The sequence below is a fragment of the Arvicanthis niloticus genome, chromosome 7 (assembly GCF_011762505.2).
Source record: "Arvicanthis niloticus isolate mArvNil1 chromosome 7, mArvNil1.pat.X, whole genome shotgun sequence".
Classification (NCBI taxonomy): domain Eukaryota; kingdom Metazoa; phylum Chordata; class Mammalia; order Rodentia; family Muridae; genus Arvicanthis; species Arvicanthis niloticus.
In genome coordinates, this window is record NC_047664.1 from 35,034,322 (window position 1) to 35,052,779 (window position 18,458).

The 18,458-nt window shown below is 46.2% G+C and overlaps 2 protein-coding genes across 3 annotated transcripts in view; one reads left to right on the top strand and one right to left on the bottom strand.

The window, feature by feature from the left end:
- The first annotated feature begins 4,511 nt into the window (after positions 1-4,511).
- Mrps24 (mitochondrial ribosomal protein S24) lies at positions 4,512-8,171 on the top strand. Its single transcript, XM_034509204.2, has 4 exons — positions 4,512-4,608; positions 4,677-4,745; positions 4,823-4,934; positions 7,753-8,171. The coding sequence occupies exons 1-4, from the start codon at positions 4,570-4,572 to the stop codon at positions 8,034-8,036; spliced, it is 504 nt and encodes a 167-aa protein (XP_034365095.1). The 5' UTR covers positions 4,512-4,569; the 3' UTR covers positions 8,037-8,171.
- Positions 8,172-13,670: 5,499 nt separating this feature from the next.
- The window catches only part of LOC117712380 (uncharacterized), a 111,583-nt gene continuing 106,795 nt past the window's right edge, over positions 13,671-18,458 (bottom strand). Inside the window, exons 32-33 of one of the 2 annotated variants that reach the window (XM_076938186.1) lie at positions 16,599-16,790; positions 13,671-14,191 (exon numbers count right to left, since the gene is read on the bottom strand). In XM_076938186.1, coding sequence (XP_076794301.1) covers positions 13,949-14,191; positions 16,599-16,790 — 435 coding nt within the window. In that variant the 3' untranslated portion in view covers positions 13,671-13,948. The remainder of the gene's footprint in view (positions 14,192-16,598; positions 16,791-18,458) is intronic. The other variant, XM_076938185.1, reaches the window with a different exon arrangement.

Below are 18,458 nucleotides of genomic sequence, written 5' to 3' on the forward strand. Positions count from 1 at the left end.
ACTGGGAATGGTGGTGCATAGCTGTAGTTCCAGCACTTGAGAGATGAGGGATCCAAAGTGCAGGGTCAGCCTGGGTATTCAGCAAGACCCCCGTCTCCAAGATGTTTGAAAGGTTCTTTTTCATAAGGTCTGTCCACTGCCCAGAAATTAAATTCAATCTTTACTCCTAAGATTTAGATGCATGCAGTTTGTAATTTTATAACTTTCATCATATTTTCAAAGGGACACAGATTAGAGGACAGGGTGTGGTGGCACATATCTGTATTCTGAGCATTTGGGAAACTGAGCAAAGAGGATGGTTCAAGGCCAGCTTGGGGTACACAGCACTTAACTGAACTGGATTCTGTCTCAGCTCTCACGTGGTTGCTCATAACTCAGCTTCTCTTCTGCTCTCCCACCCAGCTCCAGGCACAAATATAGCATGTATACATAAATTCAGGCAAACACACACACCCTCTACTGCGAACTGTAATCATCTGAGGGGATTTCAGAAAACACATGTACCTGCTTTCCTACAGGCTTGTTGGGCCCTGTCAGAGCTGAGAGCATAGGCTAGTGGCTGTCACATGAAGAATAAGTGCTTGTATCTGAGAAAGCAATACATACCCCAGGCTTGACATTGGGCCTAGAGGGGTCATTCCTTTGGGGCTCCTGGCCAAAGCTGCTCCCTACCTTGCAGTCCCTTCCTTCATTCTAACATGGTTCTGAACCTTTGCCCTATCAAAAGTGGTGTGAGAACCCCAGAAATAGAGTGAGCTCGTGCTCTGAACTAGGCCTGAGCCCAGCTCCTCTGTGACTCCAGAGCCTCTGTGGCCTCATCTATAATGGGATGAGGTAGTGGAGGTACTCCCTTAGCACGATGGAAACAGCGCAGTAAAACAAGTGCATACTGTAGGAAAAATGTCTCCCTTTAAAAGGTTCCGCTTGGGGCTGGGGGATAGCTTGGTTAAGAGCACTTTGCTCTTGCAGAGGACCTGCATGTATAGCATCCATACCAGGCAGCTTTCTACTCCCTAGCTCCAGGGAAACCTCACACCCTCTTCTGGCTTCCACAGGCACCTGCACACACCTGGCATATAATCACGAACACACATACCCAAAAATAAATATTAAAAGTGAAATTTCCACTGGTTGTGCTGGGGAAATGGCTCAGTGGGTAATTTTTTAATGGGCAGTGTGTGAGATTCAGAATTGGGAGGCCTAATGTGCACATAAAGACCTGTAATCCCACTGCTTAAGGGAAGGAGATGGGCCTGGCTTGGTGATGCACGCCTTTAATCTCAGCACTTGGGAGGCAGAAGCAGATAGTTTTTGTAGCACATGCCAGGCTGGTCAAAGCTGTACAGTCTTCATGCCCACTCATGAAGTCCTCCCCCTCCCCCGCCTGAGGAGATTTTGTCACATCACTTTAGGGGTTCAAGAGTAGCTCAAGCCAGCCTGGTCTACAGAGTGAGTTCTAGGACTGCCAGGGCTACACAGAGAAACCCTGTCTCGAAAAACCAAAAAAATAAAATAAAAAAAAAGAGTAGCTCAAGGATGTTTTCTTCCTCCTCTCTCTGCTTCAGAGAACCAATAAGACAAAAAGAAGCAAAAGAAACAGTAAGACCCCACCAAGCAGTCAAACACAGAAGGCATGTGACTTCTGTGATATGGTATGAGTTTTCATGGGTGGAGCCCAAAGCCTTCCGCTTGTGCCCTACCACCAAGCTACAACCTCAGCCCCACAGCAACCAGTACTGTCCCCATTTTACAGATGAGGGAGCCTGGACACAGGGAGTTTGTCACTGCTTATGTTACACGCTTCAAGTTTGGATCTGGATAGTTCAGATGCTGCAAACCATATCTCCTCCCATATTACGGCAAATTTATATAACTTGCCAGACTATAAAGTTATCATACTTTATGAGAAATTAAAAAACAATGTAAAAGGACTATTTGGGAAAAATTAAAAGACTTTACATTTGCAAAGGAATATGAATTTTGAAAAAGGTCACACATCTCTTTAACTTAGTTCCCTTATCTACTATTTGGAACAGTTGGAAGCTGTAGTCCAAAAAATTAAGAATAAAACATTCCCAGGGAGGTCCAGGGGAAGAACCCAGATTCAAGTGGCCAAAGGAATTTTGACCTTAGAAACTGGGCACTCGGCCTCTGCCTCACTGTCAATGCAGGCACCAACCAGTTAGCTACCTTGTTTCCATCCCCCTTCTTAAGGCTAATATTTCTCCTTCAGGAACATGGGGTGTAAATACCATTAGCTAACCCACTCGTATCCCAAACAGCCAAAGTCGGCAGCCTCGCCCCATTGAGGCCAATGGAACCCCTGCCATTCCTTACATGCTCTCTTCTGTTTGCTTTTGAGATGGTCTCTCAGTAAGCCAGGACAGCCTGGAACTATAGGATTATAGGGATGAGCCACCATGCCTGACTATTAAAGACCTTCATTCTTACAGCCTAAAGAAGTGGTTACTTTCCTTAAGTTGTGTGTGTGTGTGTGTGTGTGTGTGTGAGAGAGAGAGAGAGAGAGAGAGAGAATGAAAGCCTGGTGTCAGCTTTTGAAATACACCTTCTCCATCTGGAGCCTAATGGGGTCATTCTCATTTAAACTCCTATAGGGTGGTTCTCTCCTTCCATCTTTACAAGGGCTCTGGGAATAGAACTCGGGCAACAGGCTTGGGCAGCAAGTGCTTTATCAGCGGAGCCATCTCATTAGCTCTGTGGGTGAGATGTTTCATTTCTACATAATAGATAACGGAACCAGTGCTCAACTGTACAACAGGTTTGCTTCTGGGTGAGTGCAAAATCAAAACAAATATAGCCAAGACATAGAGTGGAGACAGATTTATGACCTATGGCCAGACAAGGTGGCACATACCTCAGCAGATCAGAGGATCAGGAGTTCAAGGTTAGTTTCTGGTACACTTCTTCCAGACCAGTTTGGGCTCCCTCCGTGAGATCTTGTCTTGAAAACAAAGTATTGCCTGCTACAGGCAAGGAAGCACTGGGGTTATTCCCAAAGCAACGCCGTCCTTGAACAAGGAAGGAAAGAGGATTTTACCCAGAGAACCTGCACGGTATAGGAGTTAGCTTATTTCTAAGAAGGACAGTTGAGTGTGTCCCTGATCGTGCTCTGTATTGTGAGACAGGGTCTTAATCTGTAGTCTTGGAGCCTGGAGTTCCATATGTAGACCAGCTTGGCCTTGAACTGGTAACAGACCCATCTGCCTCTGCCTTCCAAGCACTGAAATTAAGAGTGGGAATGCCCACCCTCATGGATGCTTTGAAGGTGCTGTTTAAAAGTTCCCACACCTTAAATCCCAGCATTCCAGAGGCAGAAAGTGAGTTTGAGGCCAGCCTGGTCTACAAATTGAGTCCAGGACAGGGACAGCTAGGGCTTGTTAAATAGAGAAGCTTTGTCTCAAAAAAAAAAAAAAAAAAAAAAAAAAAAAAAAAAAAAATCCCGTCTGAAGGCACCTGTCAATATTTTGTTATAACGAGAGTCAGACTCTAGAGTCCATGTGCTTTCTTTAGTAGAGTGAGTTCTTCACGATGCTGTTTTCCCCCTGCTTCAATAATTCCTTGATACCAATCACATCGGCATTGTTCTAGTCTCATGAATTTCCTTGCCATTTAAAGTGTTCTTCCTTGGGTGGCTCTACCGCTAAGATACACCCTCAAAACACGGCCTCTCTCTCCCCTTATTTTAAAAGATTAGGAGCAACCCAGCATCCTCTTTTCAGGGATCTGCTCAGCATGAAGGCAAATGACTGTATTCCCAGCCCAAGGGAGGCTGACGGAGTTACCTTAGGTATTCCTGGCGAACACGCTGGCTCAGGTAAGGAGCACAAACACTGAATGGCGGGGCATGAGAGCTGGCGCGTTTTCTCTTCAGTAGTCTACAGGACACCGACGCTGCTTCTACCACCTGCTCTATGAGGATAAAAACCTCATGGTTTTTGTTTGTTTGTCTTGTTTTTCCAGATAAGGTTTCTCTCTGTAACTCTGACTCTTCGGGAACTCGCTTTGTAGACCAGGCTAGCCTCTATTTCAGAGACCCCACCTGCCTCGGCCACCGGAGTGCGGGGATTAAAGGCATGCACCACTATGTCCAGCTAAACCTCAGTTTCTTTTTAAAAATTTTTTTATTTTTTATTTTTTTGGTTTTTCGAGACAGGGTTTCTCTGTGTAGCCCTGGCTGTCCTGGAACTCACTCTGTAGACCAGGCTGGTCTCGAACTCAGAATTCCGCCTGCCCCTGCCTCCCAAGTGCTGGGATTAAAGGCGTGTACCACCACTGCCCGGCTAAACCTCAGTTTTATATCACCAAATTTTCGCATTTAAAACCCAACAGCAGGTCCGACGAAGGACTAGCAGACAGAACCAGGGAAATTGCAGGGTATCCCACTCACCGGCCCACGCCACGCCCTCTTTCTTACCCACGCCCCGCCCTCTCCCTCGCCCACGCCCCGCCCCGCCCCCCCCCCCCGCCCGGGTTTCCGTTAGTTCCTGCAATGAGGCGTCTCCTTCCTGCGGCTGCGCACTGACGCGTCCCGCGTTGCGCCGGCCCAAGATGGCGTCGTCCGCGTCCTTCCGCGGGCTCGGGCTGCGGGTGAGTGGGCTGCGGGCGGGAGGGCTGGGGCGCCGCCCGGTGTCCGCTCACTCCCGGTCTCTCTGCAGATACTGGCCTACAGCCAGGAGCTTCCTTGCGCCTGGCGCGCCCTGCACACCTCCGCGGTCTGCGCCAAGGTGAGTGAGGCGGGCAGGTCTGTGGGCTGCCAGGGCGGCTGGGCTCGGCTGCCCCGTGACCGCACCTTCGCTCCTAGAACCGGGCGGCGCGAGTCCGCGTGGCCAAGGGGGACAAGCCGGTGACTTACGAGGAGGCGCACGCCCCGCACTACATCGCACACCGAAAGGGCTGGTTGTCGCTGCACACAGGTGAGGGCACCTGGGAAAGACCACCACCCAGCTGGCACGGGTGACTCTTTAACGTGCTCTTTAAGGCAAAGATCCGAACTTTGGGGTAGGAGGCCGGGCGTGATGGCGAACGCGCTTGGGAGGCCTATCTCGAGTTTAAGGACAGCTAAGGCTACGCAGTGAGACGCTGTCACATTTAGTTATGGGACTGGAAAGAATTAATGGAAAGATTGCAAAAGGGCCCTGCCCCTCAAGCTCCTAAATGAAAACTTGGCGGGGCTCTAACCACGGCTCGAGCGAGGGGTGTGAGGATGAAGGAGACATTTGGTCTTTGGGGTCGCTGGCTAGCCAGTCTTGAAAGAGCAGCTGTTTTGCCAAAAAAAACCAAATAAACAAGCAGCAAATAAATAAACAAACGGAGAGCGATAGAGAAAAGCATTGGCTGTTAACTCACCTGGTCTTCTCCATAACTCTGTCAAGGGAGCACGCCTGCACACATTACAGCGTGACTCGAAGATTAGGATGTTGAAAGGAATTTGAATAAGCCTTGCTAAGTCTTTTGAGCCTCCATAGAACACAGTATTTACATGCCCACAAGGTTTGACAGTGCTGTGGTTAGCCATGATTTACAGATGTGTAATAGCCCAGGGACGATAAAGTAGTGAAGTCTACATGGAATCCTAGACCTGGGAGAGAGTGTGCCCCTAAATAATGCAGCATTCACCAAAGTACAGAACTCTTCAGGAATGTGCTACGGTCTGCATGGCTCACAGAATCCGTGTTTGCAGACTCCTATTTCTTCTCCCTCCTCTCCCTGTTTTTTATTTTTCCTGTTCATTTACATTTCAGTATGTATGGTGTGTGTGTGTGTGTGTGTGTGTGTGTGTGTGTATGTGTATGTATGTATGTATACAGTTTGCCTGAGTCAGTTCTCTCCTACCAGGGATAAAGCAAGCACCCTTACCTGCCAACCATCTTTAAGAGAGTCTGGCAGTGCACCTTGGGCTTCCCTGGGACTTTCAGAGTCTGCCTCATTTTTCTCAGTGCTGGGAGTATAGATGTGTACCGTGTCACCCGCCTGTTTATCTTTCGGAGATACTGGATGGAGTTTCAATCTATAAATCTATAAATAGTTTCCAATCTATAAATTGTCGTACACATGCTTGTATATGCATGTTCATGTGTGAGTGCAGGTATCCTTGTATGACACTGCATGTTTGTGGAAGTCAGGGCAGTCTCGGCCCAGTCCTTGCCTTCATCTTGTTTGAGACAGGGTCTCTTTCTTGTCACCATCTGTGTCTGCCGGGCTAGTTGGCATACAAACTTGTGGAGATCCTCCTGCCTCTGACCCCCATCTCACAGTAGCAGCGTGGGGATTACAGATGCTGGCACCCACTATTGTGATGACCTTTGTGTGAGTTCTGGGCGTCTGAGCTCAGGTCCATGTAAACATGAGATACAGCAGACGGTGAGATACAGCAGACGGTACACCCACCCAGCTCTCTGCTCAGCCCTTCAGCCCTTGAGTATTCTTAGAATTTATCTGACTAAAATTTATCTGTAACCTCAAAGTCATTCAAGGTTGTCCAAGGAAGTGGGCAGAGCAAGGCTTACATTTGGGTTCCCAGCTGAGGTAGAGCAAGCTTATATTGTACAATGTGCCCTTTTGGTAGTTTAGAGCCATATTTCAAACATTACTATGCCTTGTGTTGGGGATGTGGCACTTTGTGTGGTCCTGAAATGCTGTCTAGTGTTTCTTTGAGTTCAAGAAGACTGATGTGTCTTATGGAGAAAATTTTGTTAGATAAACTTTACTTAGACCTGAGTTATGGGGTCTCAATATTAATGTTAGCCTTATGCATTAGCAGTGCCTTTAAATAGAAGGACAGACAAAATTAGTTACTTATTAATCTCTTGATAAAAAATATTGTGACTAGAGGCATGTACAAAGCTTGCTGTGAATTACCACTAGGACAGTTGCTCAGAGTGCACAAGTGTCTAATGATGTAGAATGGAACTGTTGTGAACGAAGGAGAATCTGTGTTTTGTTCAGCATGTGAGTTCTCACCTTGAATTAACATTCAATAGGATGCACATGTAGAACACTTAAAATACATGTTCTTGGATTCAGTGCCCAGTCCCTTCCATCCCCAGAAAGATGTAAGATACAGCCTGGAGGTTGTACCAACTTAGTACTCTAGCTTGTCTCCGCCTTCTGTAAAACGAGGATGATAACAGTGCTGACTTCAAAGGCTGGATCAGAGAAATAATGGTGTGCTTTGGATTGTATTTAAATTACTACTGTGTGCAAGTGCACACACCTGTGCATGGTGCACCTGTGGAGGTCAGAGGGCAACCTGCAGGAGCCAGTTGTCTCTGTTCCTCGTTGAGATGGTGTCTCTCTTGTGTCTGCTCTGTTTTGGACTCCAGGCATCTCTTGAACTTCCTGGGTAGTTCTCCGTCTCCACCTGTCACCTTGCTGTAAGAGTGCTGGCCTGACAGGTGTCTGCCACTGCATCTGGCTTCTGTATGAGGAGCTGTAGACTGATGGGTTTAGTGGGATTACTTCATGGGTGAGTGCAGGGAGACTCAATGGCAGCTACAACACAGAAAGCACATCTGACTTCTTAAGGTGTTTCTTTGGGGATTGAACCCAGGTTGGTAGACTTTTACACCAAGCACCTTCACCTGCCGAGCCGTCTTGCCATCCCTGTGCTTTGGGTTTAAAATGTTTTCCTACTCCATAGAAGAAGAGGGAAATGGCTGTGGGCACGGGGTAGAGCTGAGTCTGGAGTCTGCACTGCTCCCTTGACTGACTCTTGTATGGTATCCTCTTCAGGTAACCTGGATGGAGAAGATCATGCTGCAGAGAGAACCCTGGAGGATGTTTTCCTTCGAAAGTTTATGATGGGTACCTTTCCAGGCTGCCTGGCTGACCAGATTGTACTGAAGCGCCGGGCCAACCAAGTGGACATCTGTGCCCTGGTCCTCAGGCAGCTGCCAGCACACAAATTCTACTTTCTCGTGGGCTACAGTGAGACTCTGTTGTCACACTTTTACAAGTGTCCTGTGCGACTCCACCTTCAAACTGTGCCCTCCAAGGTTGTGTACAAGTACATATAAAGGCGCTTTCTTTCGTCAAGCTGTTAACCTGCAAAGGCCGACCCTCTGAAGCGAAGTCGGTCAAATAAATGCCTGCTCTCAGACGGTGGAGGCATCTACTCCAAACTGCTGTTGAATAAAACCCTGATAATGTTTTGTCCCTCTCTGTGTCTTTTAAAGACTAGTTATATATGTGGGTGGGTATGTCTATGTGTCTGTACCAGAGTAGAAGGCAGCGGATAGTCCTGGAGCTGGAGTTACAGGTGACTTTTGTAAATTAATTAAAAACTCAACAGGAAATCAATGGTGGAAGTGCCTTAAGAAAGTAGGAAATGCTGAGCCTGGCTGGATGCTCACCCAGGCTGTGCAGGCAGTGGGAGGATGGCCACTGCACTCAGGCTGGCCTAGGTTAACTAGCAAGTTCCAGGCTATACAGCAAGGCTCTGTCAGAACAATCAACAAGATATTGGTCAGTACTTACTACACAGGGCTGGATTGATGACTCACCATTAAGGGCACTGGCTGCTCTTTGTAAAGGATGGGGGTTCAGTACCTCCCACTCAAATGGGAGCTCACAACCATCTAACTCTAGTTCTATGGAATCCAATGCCCTCTCTGGCCTCTGCAGGGCACTCTGTGCACATGGTGAATAGACACACACATAGACAAACACAAAGCTTTAAAAGTTTAAGGATAAGACAGGATGCTATGAGCAGTCTACATCAATGTATTTCTGAGCACAGATAGAATGGGATAATTCCCTAAAAGGCAGAATATCCAAATACAAGATAGACTCAAAGCTAAATATGTCTGTGATAGGAATTTTAAGACTTGTATTTTACGCATTTGTTTTTCCTGTCCATATGTCTATGTAAAGGGCCCACAGAAGCCTGACGGTGGCATTGGACCTCCTGGAGCTGAAGTTAGTGCTGTGAGATGTCATGTGGGTGCTGGGAACTGAACCTGGGTCCTTTGTAAGAGCAGCCAGTGCTAACCACTGAGCCATCTCTCAAGGCCCTACTTAATGTTATTTTGACAGGGAAGGGTTGTGTTAATGTCTCTAGTTATGATGGACCTCTCTCTTTTTTTGTAGTTTTAATGATTTTGACTACATACTTGTATCTATTATTAGGGCCAGGTATGGTGGAAAAGTCCTTTAATTCCAACATTCTGGAATCAGAGGCAGACAGATTTCTGTGAGTCCAAGACCAGCCTGGTCTACATACAGTAGAACTTATCTCAAAAATAAACATTTCAGAAAAAAATCTAAATGCCTGGCACATAGTCATGATAATATGACTGGATCTCCAGCACTCATGTAGAACGCTAGGTGTGGTGGGGTGGCAGAGACAGTGGCTCTCTAGAGAGAATTATTCAGCCAGCCTAGCTGAATTGATGAGTTCCAGGTGAGAGACTTTGTCTCAAAAAAGGCGGAGGGCAACTGAAGATGTCTGACATTGGCCTCTGGCTACCATATGCACATGTACACATGTGCACACACCTGGATACATACCTGTGCACCCGTGTAACACACACACACACACATTGTTAGGAAACTGGGTACTTCAGTTCTAAGAGTGCTTGCCTAACATGCCCAGAGTCCTGGGCTTGAGCTCTAGTACTACAGACCAGATGTGGCAGCACACAGCTGTAATCTTAGCTCTTGGGCGGTTGAGGCAGGAGGATTAGGTTTTAAGTCATCTCAGTTATTTGATGTCCTATCTGTGGTGGTGTGAATAGGTATGGCCCCTATAGACTCATGTGTTTGAATGCTTGGCCCACAGGGAGTGACACTATTAGGAGGTATGTCCTTGTTGGAGTAGGTGTGTTCTTGTTGGAGAAAGTGTGTCAGTGTGGGAGTGGGCTTTGGGGTCCTATGTTTCAGCTCCACCCAGTGTGGAAGAGACTTTCCTCTTGGCTGCCTGCAGAGGATCCAGTCAAGATGTAGAACTCTCAGCTCCTTTACTAGCAGCGTGCCTGCCTGGATGCTGCCATGCTTCCTGTCATCATGATGATGGACTGAACCTCAGAAACTAAGCCAGTCCCAAGGAAATGTTGTCCTTTATAAAAGTGGCCTTGGTCATGGTGTCTCTTCACAGCAACGAAACCCTAACTAAGACAGTCACAAAACTTGATTGTTAATATACAGGACATTATGAGTTTACATAGTTTTTTCAGTAGCATTTGTAGAACCACCTCTGGTAACAAATACAGTAATCATGAATAATTATATGATTCAACATATACAGTGTTTATCTTGAATCCTTTCTGGCTAAAAACAGCTGCTTCTGTGATAAGATGTTGAACAAATATCTACAAAAACACTAATCTGCCCATGTTTTCTTGGAGTACTTTGTAAATATACATACAAAAGTAAGATAGTTCACATTGTTTGTTCAATTGCTTTTCCAGCTGATTTAAAACCCCAGGGACTTAATCCTAAAGCCCTAATGCTTAGTCTTTGTCTTTGCTATTTCATGTGGTCCAAAAGAATTGCAGCGGTCAATTTGGGCTGTGGACATGACCATGCCAGGAATCAACTAAAGGCACACCTGCGGGGGCTTTTCTTGATCAGATTATTTGAAGTGGGAAGACCCCCTGATCCCCAAATGTAGGTGGCACCTTTCTGTGGCAAACCAGATAGGAGACAGGAGGAGAAAACTTGGCTGTTTGCCTATTTGCCCTCACCCTCATTGGCAAGCACATCTACCAATTCTCAGCACCCACATGGAGGCTCACCACCATCTGCAACTCCGGTTCCAGGTCCAGGGGACCAGGAACCCTCTCCTAGCCTCCACAGGAGCCAAGCACACAGATGGTGCACAAACATCTGTGTGGGCAAAACATTCATACTCTAAATAAAAGAGAAGGCAATCATAAAGACAACAGCAACAGCAGGCTCCACATTCCAGTGACATTCCAGTGGTTTCAGCAAGACCGGCGCTCCAGGTTCTGGAATGAGAAGCCACCTTTACTGGTTCCCTAGAGGTTTCTGCAGTTGGCCAGCTTTCTACTGATTAATTTGCCCCAGGAGCCACCAGGAAAGCCAGTTGTTACCATACTTCTCTGAGGCCACTAGGGGATGACAGTAGTCATCTGTGCAGGGAGAGACTCCTCTGCCCTCTTCAGTGCTGGCTTCCTGGACAACCAAGACTTCTGACCTCTGCTTTCCCTCAGCTACTCATTTACACACCCCGGTGTCCAGCCTTCTACAACAGGCACATGGGGTTGGTTGGTTGCTTGTTTTAGAGCCTGGAGTTGAGTCCTGGAGAGTTGGCCCATATTCGAATTAATCAGAAACTTGTCTCCTGGAAATGGCACACACAAACAGAGATTCAGGTTTCAGGAGACCACTGGGGGACCTCATAGAGAAAGGACACAGGATAGGGATAGACTTGCTGGAATTTGTTCCCAGTCATGCTACTGCTGAGAAAAGAGGTCTGATGTCATCAAATAATGTCTGCAAGGTCCCGTTTACAGGTGGATCAGCCTCAATGAGAGACAGGAAACAACAGAGACCGTGACAACATGGTCTTCACTGAGCACATGACTGCCTTGTCTGGTCAGCACACACAGCTCACACGGTGGACCTAACAGACAACCAGCATGTGAAAAAAAAAAAGCAAAACAAAAATTGTATATTTACAGATACTTGGGCAGGCACAAAAAGCATGTCCTGTGGTTCCCACATATGGACACAAATGATTCTAAAATAAATGACAAAGGCCAGCATTGGAAAGAATCCGTTAATGAAGAGACACAATTCTCATGTCAAAGGCAATGAGAGAGACTTTGTTCTGGAGCTCAGTATGAGTGGCATGGCCCAGGACCACAGTTTCAGGCCATTGCAAAGTCTGTGTTCCTGAATGGTAACAGTTGTGTGAGGTTCCTATAGCAATAGAGAAAATCACAACCCAAGGCACCAGATAGGTGGGCCGCAGCACAGCAGGGAAATTTCTGATGTGGACCTCAGATGCTGTCTGTGCATGTTCTTAGATTGTTGGATACTTAGGGTCTATTCATACGTTGTTTGTTTGTTTGTTTGTTTTTTGAAACAGGGTTTCTCTGTGTAGCCCCGGCTGTCCTGGCACTCACTCTGTAGACCAGGCTGGCCTCGAACTCAGAAATCCGCCTGCCTCTGCCTCCCAAGTGCTGGGATTAAAGGTGTGCGCCACCACCACCCGGCCTATTCATATGTTCTAATCACCCTTTTTTCTTTTTCTTTCTTTCTTTCTTTCTTTCTTTCTTTCATTTTTTAAAAAGATTTATTTAATGTATATGAGCATCCTGTCACTGATACCAGAAGAGGGCATCAGATCCAATTACAGATCGTTGTGAGCCATCATGTGGTTGCTAAGAATTGAACTCATGACCTCATGGTTGAAGCAGACATGTGAAAGGATGCTTGATATTGAGAAAGCATATAACATGGCCCCACAGACAGTTCGAGCATTGGTCCGCTTTGCTTCACCTCAATAGTCTTCGCTGAGTATGGACATGTATCGGTTCACCTTACATTACGTTGCTTAGCTTGTATAATGTCATAAAGAGAAACTCGCCAAAGAACTTCTTGTGAGTTTCCTGTGGCTTCTTGTTGCTTCCAAGGACTCAGGCTAATTGGCCAGCCTGGAGATTTCTTCTGGATTGAACTGCTCTTGTTGATTTGTGTGTGGTGTCTGCTTAGTGGACTGGACTGCAGCTGCTGATTCATGTTTGGTGTTTGCTAGTGGACTGGACTGAGGACAAGGAAGATTGGAATCGCCCCAGAGAACTGTTTCTAAACAGGTCCACTTCCCCCATATCCTAATAACCTTTCTTTTCTACTAACTCTGGTGGGTAGTGGGCTAGAGGGGAGGTTGAAACCTTATTAAAGTAGGTTGTGAAAAGCACCTATATGCCTACACCTATACGCTGACACCTATACATCTGAGAGATCAGATCTTGAGTTCAAACTCTATCTTAGAGAACCTAATCTATGGTTGAACTTGAGTTAACAAACTGGGGTCTAGCACCAGTTTCCAGGTTACTTCCCAACAAGCCAGCTCCTGGCACTAGTGTCCAGTTGTCTAGTTACAAGCCCATCTCTGGCACTTTACTTCCTAACAAACACGGAGGAAAGCAGAAGTTAAGTTTATGGTTTGGCTCCCAGCACCAGCCAATTATGTTAAAGGGCAACAAAATTCCATAATGGGACCCCAATCGGATATGTCTAGAAACCCCCTTCCCTGTTAACTAGTGCCTAAAAAACCTTGTCCCTCGGAGAGCTCAGGGCTGCACCCTCCCAGATGGTGGTGTGGCCCAAGCTCCAGCTTGTAATAGAGACCCTGGTGCAACTGCATCAGAGTCAGCTCCTTGATGGTCTTTTTGGGTTCGCAAATTCGAAACAGGCACAACACAGGGACACCTATATGCTGATATCCATATGCTGACTATGGAGTTATTTTGATGTGTTTTGTGAATTGCTTTTCCCTTCCTTTGTATTTCTTTCCTGTGTCATAAGCATGTTTTTATACAAACTAGAAAACCTGTCAATGACAAGGACCCTTTAATAGGTGATACCAAAGATCCCAATCCAGGAAAGTCTGCCCATGTCAGAACACACCAGGGCAAGTTTGTCATTCCCTGTCATTGCTGTTCAAGTAACAGTCCCCAAATAGTTACACGTGTTAACATCTCTATTTAATAAAATGGAGAAGTAGTTTAGTAAGGATATAAAGGCCATATTTAGAAAGCTTTAGAATACTAATCTAAAAGACTAATGGATCAGGTTAGCTACATGAGAGAATTAGGGGGCAAAAGGCCACAGAAATCCAGACTGAAAGGGGAAGAAGCCAAGGCCTCCCTGGACAGCAGGTCAAGTGCACATTCACTTTTCCAGCCCTGACTCAGCTGTAAGATCTGCACCCTGCAGCAGAGACAAACCATCGAGCTTGCTATTCCCTTGGGCTCTGTTTGGCTTGCTCATTCAGCTCTGTTCTCACTGGCTGGGGCAGGCCACTCTCTTCTGCATGGCGGTGCTTGTGTTCTAGCATCCCTCGTCCATGAAGACGCTGCTGAGCTCCCTGAGTGGCTAGCTGAGATTCCATGGTTTTAATTCTGAGTTCCATTTGGCTTATCATTGCTGCTTCATTGGTGTCTCTTAAATTTTCGATGTTGTTTTGATCTCTTGCTTGAGTCTAAAGCAAAAAAGTACAAAAGTCCAACATAACTAACCCTCAAATGATTACTTTATTCTTGTTTCTTTAGTTAAGAATCATCAGCTCATGGGCGGTTGTAAGTATGTTAAATAAGATGCTGGTTATTTTTATTACTAATGTCAATTACATTTAAAAACATAAAGCCAGACATGGTGGAATGTGGGAGGCAGGGGCAGGTGGATCTCTGTGAAGCTGAGACCAGTCTGGTCTATATAATGAACCTCTGTCTCAACAAAACAAACCACCACAACCTGATTAAAAACATTTAAAACATAAAGCAGTGTATTGCTGTCCTTTGAATGGTGCTGGGGTTGATCCCAGGCCGTGTGTATACTACCGCAGCTCGGAATCACTCTCATGCTAGCCCTCAGGTAGTTCCAGAACTCACAGAACAAATGCAATTAAAAAAATTAAAAACGTTTAACTGTAACTGAAGAAATGTTTAAGAGCCTGTTTCAAAGATGTTTTTCTTCCCAATTGTCTTAAAATGCAAACAATTGTTTAATTAAAATATTGTGGAAGAGCAATCTTTACTTTTGTCAGTTTAATGCTAACCTAGTCATCATACACGGGAAGAATGGATCCCACTTGAGGAATTAAGTACCTCCATCAGACTGGCCTGTGAGCACTTATATAAGGCATTTTCTTGGTTTTGATTGATGTGTGAGGACCCAGCCCCGACCACTGTGGGTGGTTCCACTCCTGGGCAGGTGTTCCTGTGTTGTATAAGACAGCAAGCTGAGAGTATCAGGGGGATCCAGCTAGTCTGCTTCTGCTTCAGCAGTTTCTGCCCTGCTTGATTTGAGTCCCTGCTTTGGCTCCTCTCAGCGATGGTCTGTGAGAAGGACGTGTAAGCCTATTATAAAAACTTCCCTCTTGTCTTAGGGCTGCTATTGTTATGATGAAACACCATGAACAAAAGTAAAGATGAAGGGAAGGATTTACTGGGCTGGCATTTCCACGTCCTAGTCCACAGCTAATTCAGAGGCCATAGAGGGGTGCTGTTTATTGGCTTGCTCGGCCTATTTTCTTCTAGAACCTAGGACCACCATCCCAGGGACAGCCCTACCCACTATGGACTGGGTCCCTCCTCCAACAATCACTAATTAAGAAAGGCAGACATTATGGAGGCATCTTCTTAATTGATGTTCCTTCTGCTCAGATCACTTTAGCTCCTGTCAAGTTTAAAACCACCCAGTGCACCTCCCCCATTTGTTTTTACATCAGTGTTTTATTTCTGCAATACAAACCAGAACGACTTACACTGAATACTTTAAAGAGAGGCAAATGGCGTTCAGAGATCTACCAAGTCAACCGCTGTGAGCAGAGGAGGAGTGTGGGACCGTGAAAGGATAGCTTGGTTTCTGGAGGAGCACTGGGTAGAGATGGCCAGAGACCCTGCAAGGGACGGCATACATTTCGCCACTCTCCCAGACTCCTGACATGTGGCCAAGACCTCCATTGACCTGCGCCTTTCAGTCTCATAGGACAATCCCCCTACATCCCCTCCCAAAGAGAGGTTTGTGTCACTCAGCACAGGTAGAGGGTGTGACTACAGGCCTCAGTCTCAAAATATTTCCATATTAATGAGATACCTGAAGGCCAGAGGGCATAGCCAATTAAGCATTCCTTCTTAGACCCTCCTCCCTCCTCCCTCCTCCTTCCCTATTTAACTCAGGTCTGCCCTGAGGGGAGGGTACAGCCAGATTCATCTACCTTCTGCCATGACAATAAATCTTTTAAACCGTGGACTTCCTCGTGTCTTTGGGGCCCCACTATGGGGAACCATGGAGAAGGCCTTTGACTCCCGCCAGAAGACTTCGCTATGTTCTCACCTCGGAGCCCTGCCCACTCAAGCAAGCCAGCCTTGATTCAGCCAAGTGAGTACCAAGAGTCTCAACCCACGGGGCACTGTCAGGGTTTCCCTCCCCCTCGATCTTCTCGGCTGTGGGCCAGTCCAGCCCATATGCCTTTACATCTCTGTTGTTCTGCAGCTCTCTGCAGTGTCTGGGGGCCCAAAGATAGAGACCCTGTCTCAGAAGCCCTGCTCCTGCAGGACCTCAGACTGAGGTCTCCCCACGCAGGAGCAGAGCCCTGCAGCATCCATCTGGTGGTCTGGTGCCACGTGGAATGAACTCAGTCAAATTCCTGGCTTCTGCTCCCCCGAGCTGGGGGATCCACAACTCCGCCCAACAGGACCCATGCCCACCCCCACCTGTGAGCTAACTGCCCCACAGAGGAGAAGCAGGGGATGTAATCCATGTTCCCAGTGCTCTGAAAATGAATTTAAACCCATCACAAATTCAAAAGACAAGCAAACAAACCGACTTCCTGCAAACTGCCTACCCTCAAGCCCTGCTCTGTTCCCTGCCCTCATGTCACCCACCTCGCTCTCCTGCATCCAGCTTTTCAAAAGGAGCACTTCTTTTTCTGAGTTCTTCTGGTTCTTGAGAAGGTGTCCACACTTCTTCTGCTCTGTTTTTATCGCTATTAGCTCCTGCTGGATAAACTGAAGTTTTACAACCATGTGTAGGTATTTATAATATGTAGTCTCCCAACTTTCTTTCAGATTGTGAAACTGTAGGAAAAAAATAACATGGCTTTAAGGTGAAGGATAGGTACTGAGACTCGTCAGGCAGAAACCAATACACGTCTGCTGCCAGTTAAGCAGTAATAAGTCCGTTAGACTCTATAGCAGCCTGTTAGACAATCAGAATTATCCAGAAAATAAAATCAAACCCAACAGGAATGACACAATTGTGCTCTGTATTCTTTACACACATCTTTGCCAGACACCTGAACTGCAGCTGTCACTTCCCAAGCCTGGTTTATTCTTTCCTTAATAACACAACCATAAGTCACATACTGACAGAAGTCTCTAGTGTGTCCTTCCCACATTCAGTCCCTGTGATTTCTAAGCAAGCTTTAAGGCAAGGTTTTCAGTTGCTTGGATCTGGATGGATGAGTGTGTCTCCCCACAAAAGACCTCAAAAATGAGATTCTAATGAACAGGTGTTAGAAGCATGGATTCTGAAGTCGTGTTTTTCTCTGAATTACAAATATTTTGTTTTAATTTGAATTGTATTCTAAAAAATGATTCAGGGCAACAAGTAATGGAATATGGAGGTTGGTCTAGTAACATTTTTTTTTAAAACAAAAATGTTCTGATTCAAGAGCATTGCCTAATAATCTTTTTTACTTGTTCTACAAGATACAGAAGCATATTAAACATCAATAATGATAAAACTTAGTCGGCTGAGTTAGGGTGGCTTCCCTTTATATATAATGATAACGATGTTTCATGGTGGTGGTTTTAAAATATGGCCTACACATTCTTCCATGTAATCCCTCTCCTGAGTGTATGTTTGGTAACTAGTTTCTGGGCTTTTTGTTTTTGTTTTTTGTTGTTGTTTTTTGTTTTTTAAGACAGGGTCTCGCTGTGTAACCTTCACTGGCCTGGAACTCATTATGTAGACCAGTCTGACCTTGAACTCACAGAGACCCATTTGCCTCTGCTTCCTGAGCTCTGGGATTAAGACCAATGTTTAACAGTCTGATATAGCTTGCACACGAGTTTCTCTAGGGGAGCAATAGTTAGCAGATTATCACTATGATCATAATTTCCATTGCTATGTTGCTTGAACACTACAGGCTGGTTAGGGCTGTACTCAGGACATGGATTTCTTCTACTGGACTGTCCTATTGTCCCGTGACTCTTGGGTTGAGCTGTTTGTCTCAGTGGTTTAGCTGCTGGGAGGCAAATGTAAGGAACTGTGGTGTCTGAGGATGAGTTTTGTGCTGTGAAGAGGATCAGCCTTGGTTCTAGCACAGGAATTGTGTAACGTTTTCCTCCAAGCTGACATTCCTTGCTAGAGGGAGGAAGAGGCTCACAGGGCCCAGGAAGACAGGAGCACCTGCAGGCTCAGGAAATTGAGGTTACGTGGTTGGCAAGGCTTTTCCCAGAATTTTGAAGGCAATGATTGATAGGGAGAGGTATCCACCAGTGGTGCTGCCTTCAAGCTGACAAGAACTCCCAAGGTGCAGCTCTCCTGAATCCTCGATTATGTTGAGAATGGCTTTTCGGGTGACACAGCCATGCCCTGCCTATCACCACAGCAAACTCATCAGCCTTGGGTGACTCAGTTCGCTCTGCTCTGCTCTGCTCTGCTCTGCTTTCCTCTGCTCTCCTCTCTCCTCCTCTCCTTTCCTTTTATTCTTTTTGAGATAGGGTCTTTCTATTATATAA